This window comes from Pantherophis guttatus, chromosome 2 (assembly GCF_059756535.1).
Source record: "Pantherophis guttatus breed Tessera chromosome 2, ASM5975653v1, whole genome shotgun sequence".
Classification (NCBI taxonomy): domain Eukaryota; kingdom Metazoa; phylum Chordata; class Lepidosauria; order Squamata; family Colubridae; genus Pantherophis; species Pantherophis guttatus.
This window is the reverse complement of record NC_142064.1, coordinates 102,246,401-102,257,951: the sequence shown is the minus strand read 5'-3', so window position 1 is coordinate 102,257,951 and position 11,551 is coordinate 102,246,401. Positions and strand designations below refer to the sequence as shown.

The following is an 11,551-nucleotide window of genomic DNA, read 5'->3' as shown; positions in this document are numbered from 1 at the left end:
CCATGTAGCGGAATGAGTTGCAATAGTCAAGACAGGTGGTGACTAGGGCATGAATTACCATGAGTACGGAATTTTTGGTTTGGAAAGGGCATAACTAGTGCACAACCCACAGTTGCGCATAGGGCTCCTGGCCATGACTATATTAAAATCTATGCTATATTAAGATATATTAATATATTAAATAGATATATTGAGCAAGTGAAAGGAGGCACATACCAAACAAATATCTGGTTTATTTACAGAGTAAAGCAACCCAATCTATTATTTACAGAGTGTAATTGCCAAAAGGCTGGTGAATAAACAGATAGCTGTTGAGCTTGTGGTTCCCAGTTGTAAATGGAACATGGTCAGCTTTGATCTGATTAAGTTTCAAACAAACAGTAGGAAGAAACTGGATTAGAAAGCTTAAGCTTTGGAAGCAATGCTTATTGAAAAGCACTGTATTCAGCCTCTGGGTCCAATAAGTGGAATGGCCCAAAGCGAAAGTACATGGTTTGCCAGCTCCAGATCCATACTAAGCTTTGTACCACCTAGTAAGGGGTACATTATAGAAAATGGGAAGGACTAGGCCCTCTTAGGAGAGGTCTAGGGAATGCAAGCAGGTGTTTTAGTTTATAGACTAAAGAAGAAGGCACTTTCCACTTTCCACAGCCTCAAAAACAGCAGAGATCTACCTAGTAGTTGTGCTGAAAGATGGGGAAGTTTAGGAGGTAACGAAGGAATCAAGGCAATAAATTGGTGGCTGAGAACAATCTGCACAATTACAGTGGGTGCAAAATTTTACATGCAAATGAAATAAACATCTAAGAGGCCTACGATAATTTAAAATAATATATGAAAGGGACCAAGGGACAAGAGAGAATGAAGTGATGAAAGGAGAAAGTGCCAGCTGGGTTTTTCCATGCAATGACCAAAATGTGTTGGACAGCTCTCTACAATTCTGTAAACCTCTAGACAAAATTGTTATTAGCAAGGACAAATTGATCACTGCGAATGGAGCCAATGATGGTTACTTTTTCTTCAAAGAGCCTTTAGGTTTCTTTTCTTTCCCAGATGGCCATGGTTTTTGACCCTTCTCTTCCTTTTTCCCTTTCATGTTGTCTAAATTCTCATACAGGGTTGGTTCCTCCCTTTGCCTGTATAAGGAGAAAAAGAGCAAAAGATGACAAACAAGGTTCATAGATAATGTTGAATCATCATTGGGCTTATTATGTGCATGAGCCTCATGCGACTTTTCATACTCCTCTCCTTCTTGCTTTAAGGAAAAACATAGTTGCTTTCTGTTTATCAGATGACCCACAAGAAAGCAACAATTAAATATTGGCTTTCAATCCAGTTTGGCTTGGGATGTTGTTATTGTTGTGGTTTTTTTGCAACTCACATTTAATCAGTTTGCATAAATAGACCAAATATGATTTGATTTACATGAAAAAATAAGGAAGTTATTCACTAAGAAGAGTGGGTCGAGATGGGGTGGAAAGGAATAAATGAGAGTCTATAGATCCAGAGTGTGGCCTCAAATTATATTTGAACTATTCAAATTCTGAGAACATGTGGCAGCTTATTTAAATCCAGTTTTGTGCCCATTCAGTAGATAGCTGTACCTATTAGTCAAAGCGAGGTGCTTTCTGCTATTTTGAAATGTGATGGCTTCTTCATACATAGAGCAGGTTATGTAGCATTTTAAAAAATAACCTTTCAATGCAGCACATATATGGCACAAAGTCATATTATTGGACTGGACTTTGCACATCAATCATTTGCTTTCACATATACACAGGATCAAGTTTCAGAATTCTTTCAATTCATCAGATTGCCAAGTTGTTGTTAAAATAGCATCAGCAAAGAAGACGCTTCAAAGATGACCTGTTAAATACTTCATAGTCTTAGAGGTTCTGTTAACATTTAGCTGAAAGTGATTTTCCTGCAACTTTCATTAATCGGCTTTAATGAAATTAAATTTTAGAGCAACAAGTGACACGTAATCTCTATTGTGTGTGACAAGAAACATGATGTAGACTGCCATCATGACTCCCTTTCATTTTTTCCCCCCTCTAAGCTAAATCTTTCAACTTATCTCTTAGGACATTGTTTCTCAAGTTTTCATTCATATAGATATTTGTTTTCAATCATAGTACCCCCCAAAAAGAGAGAATGTTTTGAAGAGTGGTACACACACAACAAGTTTAGGATGTTGTTACGTATGTCACTGATAGAGACCAGGAAAATATCCATTATTTTCTTAATTTCTTCTATCCAGTTTAAATTCAACATTCCTGAACATTTTTTAAGACATGAAACTTGCATATAGTTTAGAGTTTGCTCCAGGAAAGAATGGTGTTAACTATCTAAAATCTACCACTTTCAGAACATTGGATTGTCTTCATAAATATCATTGCTTGCTTTGAACAAGCAAGTAAAATCTTACCTGGAAGATTTTCTAGAAATCTTTGGATGTGAAGTCTTCTGGGCAAGTGGGTAGGTGATATTCCCATACTCTGATTCATTTAGTCTTCCTTTCGGAGACTGCAGCAGGGAGAAAATGAGTAAAAGTAAAGCTAGAGCCGGTGTGTGTGAGGGAGTGTATTTGTTGTTCACTGAGCACTCTCTTACTGTATGGAAGGCAAGGAGCTGAAACTGCCAAATGTGAACAGAAGGAAGCTGAAGTCTCCCCGCACAACCAAAACAAACACCCGCTCTCCCACTATCCATTCTTCTTTTTCCATTCTCCAGTCTGTGAAGGAATTTGAAATCTCTCCTTTGCTGTGACTCAGACTGGCAAGTCTCTTGGTCAAGATCCACTGATTACTGCAGAGCTAGTGAAGATGACAAGGACTCAGCCAATGAGGATAAATCAGCTTGGTTCTCTAACAAGTGTCTCTAACGTGGCTGCTAGAAGATGAATGTGCCATAGCTATTGTCCCTTTGCTAGGGTACAATCTGCTTCTCTAGAGGAAAATACAATCACCACCCAAAGTAACAGAATGGCATTTGCATGCCTCCTTCAATCCACTACCTGCATAATGTCCCGCTTCTTTTTGGTGACCTCTATAAATTGGCATATGGCCATATAGATGAACTTGTACTGAGCTTCAGTCTGCACCATTCCTGAGCGCTGCGACCGGACCATTTGAATGGCCTTTGGAATATCTATGTCACAATCCAGTCCTGGGACACAATGAGAAAGAGAAAAGAGGAATAGGAAAACAGGTTAAAACATGCAGGACCCATTGGGTGTAGTGGTTAAGGTACTGGCCCAGAAACCAGGAGACGGGGACTTCTAGCACCACCTTAGACATGAAAACTGGCTAGATGATTTGGGGCCAGTCACTCACACTCCTGCTTCACAGAGTTGTTTTGGGGAAAATAGGAGGAAGTATGTTCGCAGGCCTTGAGTTACTTATGAAGTAATAAAGGTGGGATAAAAATCTAATAAATAAGTAAAATATTTACACAGAAGCACTACAGTAGTTTCTTCAGATGAAGTACACATGTTCAGAATTTCTAGGCTGTTTTTCTGAAGCATTTAAGGTAATTTGTAAACCACTAAATATGAAAGGATAAGTTTATTTAATAAAAGATTTAATTACTAATTAAGTCATAACAACAATCCAGCAACATTTAAACCCTTTTAAATCCCACTGATTATACTTGCAAAAATGACCTGTTTATGTTCATTACCAGATGTAAACAGGATTAAAGATACCTGTAGCAGCCTCCTTAAAGTCTGTAGAATTTCAACCTTGATAGACTAAATATTTACTTGATCAGGGTTTAAGTTTCAATGGATCTGTCCACATGCAGAGTTTGGCTCTAAATGCCTAGAAATGACAATCACCAGAAAGGTAGATGTAGCAACTTCCCTGTCATAGCTAATTAATGGTTTTTCTCTACTTCATCCTAATGTGCTCTGCACGTTAAGAGAGAGAAAAGAGAGAGGGAGGGAGGGGGGAGGGAAGGAGGGAGAGAGAGAGAGAGAGAGAGAGAGAGAGAGAGCCTTAAGTGATTCTTGGCTCTCCCTATATGGTGTTTCCTCCCTTTTTCTCATAGTATATCAAAGGTTTGCAGGTCACTAGTGGGAAGCACAAATGGAAGCTTCAGCCAATCCAAGGTCAGATACCCAAACTGGTCTCACCTTTAGTGGAAATCATATCCACAGTCATATCAATGACAATGATGGTCCCAGTGCGACCAATCCCAGCACTGTGGAAAAAAGAAGAAATGGGGATTATGGGCATTGGAGTGCATTCTGGGCACAAAATAGGCACATTTCAATATGATTATGTCACCAGAGAATTGCCAAAAGTTGGACTCGACTTAATGGATATCATTTATTTATTTATTTGTTCAACTTGTATGCCGCCTTTCTCCAAAGACTCAAGGCGGCTTGAGTCATCTTCGTCATCATCATTATCATCCTAATGACCCTACTCCTAACCTTAACATAGCTTTTAAAACTAATACTGTGCTTAACGTAGTTATTTTAAGTGGCATACAATTATATCTGTCATGGTGATGTCAGATATTTTACTTTTTTTTCCTTCTTAAAATCTGTTTTATTCATAAATTCTTCATGTTTTTTGTTAACATCTTCATCTTCTGTTTGTTGATCTTAAAACTGGCTAATGCACCAATGTTTAGTTTTCCCGTTAATCTTTCAATTCCATTAAAGGATTTGCCAAAACCAACATCAAATCATCTTCAAAACCCCTTAACTTTTAAGTCTCTTTTTAAATCTTTATTCCCACAATTCTCTTATCTTGTTTTATATTTAGCTCAGGAATTCTAGGAGTTGAAGTCCACAAGTCATAAAAGGACCATCATTCCCCACCCTTGCTTTAAGTCAGTGGTTCTCAACCTGTGGGTCGGGACCCCTTTGGGGGTCAAATGACCCTTTCACAGGGGTCGCCTAAGATCATCGGAAGACTTATTTTCGATGGTTTTAGGAATAATTTTATGGTTGGGGGTCACCACAACATGAGGAACTGTATTAAAGGGTCGCGGCATTAGGAAGGTTGAGAACCACTGCTTTAAGTATTCTTTTATAATTTTCTTCCAGAGAGATTTCATTCACTTTATACAAGTTAGAAAAACATTGATGAAATGCTTTTTGCTTGGCCACTCTGTCCATTAGTACAGTATCTCCCTCTTGGAGTTTCAATGTTATTCCATTTCTCTTTCTTTTACTAATTTATATGCCAACCATTTCCCTGATTTGTTTGCAAACTCAAAAGTTTTTTTGCTTTTCATTTTTATTCCAATTTCTCTTGCTATTAGCATAGATAACTATAATTGTAAAAGCTTAATTTGTTAGGATTTTTTTCCTAGACTTTTTAAAAATTCTTTTCTGTTTATCTCATCCAAAATAGTTTGTGTTTTCTTTTGCCTCTTTTTTTTGAATTCATTATTATGTTGTAAGAAATGACCTCTGATAAAAGGTTTTGCTTCCAGTGAAGGTACTTAAATCAGTTATCTTTGTTAAATTATTTTCACAAAATTATTTAATTTCTTTTTACAGTCCTCCACTATTGTTTCTTTCTGAACAACATTTACATCTGTCTCCAGCTTGGATGCTGGAGTAGAATGGAAGGGACCTTGGAGGTCTTCAAGTCCAGCCCCCTGCTCAAGTAGGAGACCCTAAACCATTTCAGACAAGTGACTGTCCAGTCTCTTCTTAAAACCTCCAGTGATTAACAGTTGAGACTCTAGAAAGAGCGCAGAGAAGAGCAACAAAGATGATTAGGGAACTGGAGGCTAAAACATATGATGAATGGTTGCAGGTACCAGGTATGTGCAGACTAATGAAGAGAAGGATTAGGGGTGACGTGATAGTAATGTTCAAATATTTGAGGGACTGTCACAGGGGGGGGTCAACTATTCTCCAAAGCACCTGGGGGCAAGACAAGAAGCAATGGATGGAAGCTTATCAAATAGAGATCTAACCTAGAACTAAGGAGAAATTTCCTGACAGTGAGAACAATTACTCAGTGGAACAGCTTGCATCCAGTTTGCTCCATCACTAGAGGTTTTAAAGAACAGCCATTTGTCTGAAATGGTATAGGCAGGTCTCCTGCTTGAGAAGGGGGTTGGTCTAGAAGGCCTCCAAGATCCCTTGCAATTCTGTTATTATGTCATTTATGATTTTGATGATTAGCCAAGATAGATTACAGAGAGAAGAGAGATATGTATGTTGTAGCTTTAGAGAAAGTGGTAAATTTATAATTATACTTGTAGCTGTTATAAAGATCTGAAGTCATTTCTTTGTATCTTTTTTCTTTATTTTTTCTTTTTATTTACTTTTTCCCTTTCTTGCACTTTTAGCTTTTTCTTTGATTTCTTTTTGCTTTACTTTTATTAGTTTGTATTGATTCGTATCATCTTTTTAGAAAAAGATAAAAACTTTTAAAAAGAAGATAATCTTTAAACATGGTCGGTTTTGCTGGATACCAGATAAATAAAATTCTCAGTAGCATGTAGAGTTTTCTTTGTGGTATATTTCACAATACGCCCTCATTAGCAGAAGATCACTCACCTGCAGTGCACTATGATGGGTCCAGCTCTTGGGACACTCTCCTGCATCCGATTGAGTTCATCAAGGAAGTTAAGAATCCCTCCAGGCTCACTGGGCACTCCATGGTCTGGCCAGCTCAGGTATTGGTAATGCCAGATGTCTCTCACAGCCTCACCCTAATAGAATAGAATAGAATAACAGAGTTGGAAGGGACCTTGGAGGTCTTCTAGTCCAACCCCCTGCTTAGGCAGGAAACCCGACACCAGTTCAGACTAATATATGAATACAAAACCACACCCTCATGTCTGCTGTTTTTCCTTCTATTCTATGCTGTTTCTGCTCTTCCGTCGTGCTTGCAGAAACTAATAAACACACCCACAAAGCTCCCGATATTGACAGTAGAAGATTAGTTTTCTTTTTCTGCCAGCCAGCCAGCCAGAAACTTCAGGAGGACAAAGAATGCTTCCCCTGCCCAAAGTCCCATTAAGGAACAGATGTTCCAGCCCTTGGTACATTTGGCCTCCATGCATTGGGCTTCGTAATGGCTTATTCATTGCCATTAACCATGGGTTCATCTAATATTGTATCTCAGATGTTGTACCAGGTTCTGTGTTAAAGCTTTGGACCAAAGAAAGTGCCAAAGAGCAAATAAATTAAAAAGGGTATCTTGAGATCCACTTTCCCAAAAAATCTGGCAGAATATTCCTGCAAAAGGACAGTGCTTGCAATCTTGATGAAGTTGTTCTAAAGTGTTCTGAATGAAGCACACTTTTTAAAAACAACACTAGAAGATGCAAGGAAGAGGAATAAATGTTTCTTCTCCTTCTTTTAAACACCCAGCTGGGATTTGTAACACTGAAAAATGGATCCTGTATTAAGTTGGAGGTGGAACCAAGGGGAAAAAATAATTTTCACCCTGCTACCTTGTATTGTTCACTTGCATGCACAGATCAATTTTGCTTCATTTTTTTTCCTGACTTTTAAAATAGTAGTTCTCTATTTTTCTGAAATGATATTCTTTATTTTCAAGGAAAATATTTAAACAGTTTTAAAAATATAGTTACAGGACTTTTCATCACAAATATCATGCAGCTCATTAAGTGTGAAATGTTGGGTTTTTGATGCTCCCTGAAACTATTGTTTTATTGCAGACATTTCATTACCTGGGTAGGTAATATCATTAATGAGAGAGGGAGAGGGTTTGCTGGTTCTTTATATACAGCAGGTTTCCTTCTTAACGGCTCCTTCATTAGAGTATTGTTTCTGATGGTTTCCTGCTTCTCTGGGTGTTGGCTGCTGGAGGGGATGTGTTCTAGCTTTGCTGGCTGGGGAATTCTGGGAGTTTATTTATTTATTTATTTATTGCGATTTATATGCCGCCTTTCTCCCTAGGGACTCAAGGCGGCTTACAAAATGACAACTTCAATACAAATCACAATACAATACAAAATTAAAATCAATAAACCAGTTAAAAAATGATTTAAAATTATACCAGTGTACCCCCAAACGGATCAGTTTAATTGGCGGAAGAGCCACGTCTTCAGCTCGCGGCGGAAGGAAAGAAGGTCGGGGGCTGTCCTGAGCTCAGTGGGCAATCCATTCCAGAGGGTCGGGGCTCCCACAGAGAACGCCCTCCCCCTGAGGGTCGTCAGCCGACATTGTTTGGCCGACGGCACCCTGAGGAGGCCGACTCTGTGAGAGCGCACGGCACGATGGGAGAACGGCTGGAGATGGTTCTGCAAGTACCTCAGGCCTAAGCCATGAAGGGCTGAAGTCCTCCAGGCTTAAAGTTGCCAAGGTTGGAAATCCCTGGTCTAGACTGAACTGCCATCCCTCTACCGTGTTGTCTCTCCCAGTTTGTGAGGTGAGAAATGCAAAACTCCACTTCTTTTCATTGCCTGTTTCTGCACTTACCCACACCTTTAGGTTAGCCCTGTCCACTTGATTTCCATCTGCTTCTTTATGCATCCAAATGAATCCACAAAATGAGCAGATTCAGTCAGCAATGTCTGAAGAACGCATGCTTTTTTTTAGACCTTTAAACTTTCATGTTCTCTTCCCTCTTCTCTTTAATATAATTCTCCAATGAGGAAAAGCAGGACCCTTGGGCCCAGTGATGCTGTTTGGAGTTCTACTCCCATTGTCCAACTGGACTAAAAGGAATGATGCCTCCCATCAGAACAGAGGGGTTTCTTTTTTCCCTTTGTGGCGGTGTTCTTTTTTATTGAAAAGTTACTAAGGTTGGGAGAGAGATGAGACATGGAAGTATTATTTTTCCTCCTCGGGAGTGACTGCATTACTTTCACATCCATCTCAGCATATGATATGGCAGTGGATGGCATCTTATGCTGTAGACTAGCGGTCACCAACTGGTGGTCCGCAGACCACTGGTGGTCTGTGAGAAAATTTTGGTGGTCCGCAGAAAAATTATTTGCATTTTTTATATTGCACTAAATCAGGGGTCCTCCAACTATGGCCCCTGGGACAGATACGTGCAATGAACATTTGTGTTACTGCAGAGAGACACCCCTCAGGGTCTTTGTGTGTGGGTCAGAGGGGGACAGAAATTCCGACTTGAGGTCTGCTTCGGCCTCCTGGTGCAGGACTTTGGGCGAAGGCTGGAGGGAAGCGAAGCTGGTGGCAAAGAGTCGGGGGGCCTTGTTCCAATGGGATTGCATCATGGCCTGAAACTGGCTGACCATCTCAGACCTCTGAGCCTCCAGGTGCCTGTACCTGGCCTTGCACTCCCGCAGGTCTTCCCTCTGCTTGGAAAGCCTATGCTCGTAGTCCTCAGTGAGGGCTTCTACTGAGCCTCCTTCTCAGTCAGATCCAATTTGAACTGAGCTGTTTTGCCAACTCTTTCTTGTGGTGTCTGCTTAGCTTCAATAACTGCTTCCTGTTGGGGCCCTAAGGAGCCCGGGCAGGGAGGCGAGGAGTGGCTGGGAGGGGAGGGGTGAGTAGAGTTGGACACACCCACCCAGTCACATGACCACCTAGCCACTCCCACCCAGCTGGTCATTAGGCAGATCATATTAGTGGTCCGTGGGATTTAAAATTATGAATTTAGTGGTCCCGAAGGTCCGAAAGGTTGATGACCCCTGCTGTAGACAAACTAATTCTGTCACTGGGGTTTGAAGCAGTGGTGAAATGCTACCAGTTCGCACTGGTTCAGGTGAACCGGTAGTGATAAAAACGCTACTGATAAAAAAGCTACCAGTTCCTCTGAACCGGTATTTCCAATGATCAGCTGTGCCACGCGATTTAAAATCACTAGAAAGCAGGAAATCCTGCTTTCTAGGGAATCTAAATCGTGTGGCACAGCTGATCCCCCCTTGCTGTTTTACTTACCTTCCCAAGCCTCCTTTTGGTGTGTAGTGTGCATGCACGCGCATGTGCGCTTGGTTTGCAGTGTGCATGCGCGGCCAGCGAACCAGTGGCAAACCAGTTCAGATTTCACCACTGGTTTGAAGAGAAAAAGGTGGCTTCCCAGGAGATGCTGCTTCTGCCCAAAATGAAGCCTTTTCATCCCCCAGTTGAGCTAAGAGTTCTTCCAGATGACCTATTAGGGATGTGGATATGGCTTCCTGTGCTATGTCTATGCTCTTCTGAGCTGCTGTCTACATTAGAATACACCATAACCAAAACCCTAGCAAATATTTGTCAGTATATTTGGCCCTTGCAAACAGGTGCGGGAGGGAAGGAAACAAACCTCTAGGAAAGATTGCACTGAGATGCCAAACACCATTGAGAATGAATGCTTTCAATCAATGGCTGGAAGGAGATCAAGCGGTGTCCATTCAGCCAAGATCTTTTGTGTGTAATCATCATCAAAAGGACTCCTATTCAGACTAGTTCAAAGGATGGACACACCAAACTTGGGGGAAAAAGAGTATTATACCTCTGTCTCCTTTTCATTTGTTAGTTCCCACTAAGGTTTGGAGTCAAAGTTGGATGCATGAGGAAAATATTCGAAGGCTTCAGGTACTCACATTATTGATTGGTGAAAGCCGAAGTTGTCGGAGTTTATAGTCTATCGCCTCACGATCTCCAATATTTTCCACAATATAAGGCCCATACTCTTTGCTGCTTCCTACTTCTGGCCAGTAGGGAACACATTTATTCTATTAGGAAACCAGAAAAAGATAAGGCAGAGGGACTGAAAGAGCACCATTGGAACGTTAGTTAAATTTAGACCTTCGTTAAAAGCAATTAAACAAGTTTACAGGTTTCTCCTTAAGTGCAACTTTGAAGCAATTTTTAGGGCAGCTGAAGTGATTTTAGTGGAAGTCCAATTCAATGTTAAGGGAAGAATTATGATGAAGCATATCTCTGTGCTGTTTGGTCCTCTCCCTGAATTTCTCTCATTGGTACAGATTGTTTATGCTGAGCTCATATCTTGGAGATTAGCAACCTCCCTCCCTCTCTCTCTCTCTCTCTCTCTCTCTCTCTCTCTCTCTCTCTCTCTCTCTCTCTCTCTCTCTCTCTCTCTCTCTTTCTCTATCTATCTGTCTTATCTATCTATCTATCTATCTATCTATCTATCTATCTATCTATCTATCCATCTATCAATCCATCGATCCAGCCATCCATCTCTTTCTATTTATCTTTCATCTATCTATTATCTATTTATCATCTGTCTGTCTGTCTACTTACCCGTCCTTTCTCCACCTCCCGAGTGGTCATCACAATGATGCGTGAATTTTCTTGCCATACCATCTGCCAGAAATCATTAATGGTGGCTTCCAGGCAACCTTGGCTGGCAATATAGGTTTTACTGCATTCCTCTGGACTGAACAGCTCATTCTGCCAAGAAATAAAGAGATGAGATTAAAAAAACCTCAAGAAATAAATTCCCACCCCTTCTTTTCTCCAGATATTACAGAGTAAACTAATCCTCACCTTGATGTAGTTGGCATTGATATAATCAGACCCAGGAATATTCACATCTCTGTCTTGAAGAATAACTCTGGAGTGGTCAACTGGAAGATAAGACAAGCAACGTCACTGAAGAATCACACAATTTGTGAAAGGGACTTTAGT

The 11,551-nt window shown here is 40.4% G+C and overlaps 1 protein-coding gene across 8 annotated transcripts in view; it reads right to left on the bottom strand.

Annotated features, from left to right (window-relative positions):
* Positions 1-215: 215 nt before the first annotated feature.
* PTPN6 (protein tyrosine phosphatase non-receptor type 6) overlaps positions 216-11,551 on the bottom strand; it is a 36,616-nt gene continuing 25,280 nt past the window's right edge. For all 8 annotated transcript variants that reach the window (XM_034411007.3, XM_087886503.1, XM_034411004.3 and 5 more), the window contains exons 10-17: positions 11,411-11,490; positions 11,165-11,314; positions 10,501-10,632; positions 6,533-6,687; positions 4,136-4,203; positions 3,017-3,168; positions 2,429-2,526; positions 216-1,136 (exon numbers count right to left, since the gene is read on the bottom strand). In XM_034411007.3, the coding sequence (XP_034266898.1) occupies positions 1,010-1,136; positions 2,429-2,526; positions 3,017-3,168; positions 4,136-4,203; positions 6,533-6,687; positions 10,501-10,632; positions 11,165-11,314; positions 11,411-11,490 (962 nt within the window). In that variant the 3' untranslated portion in view covers positions 216-1,009. The remainder of the gene's footprint in view (positions 1,137-2,428; positions 2,527-3,016; positions 3,169-4,135; positions 4,204-6,532; positions 6,688-10,500; positions 10,633-11,164; positions 11,315-11,410; positions 11,491-11,551) is intronic.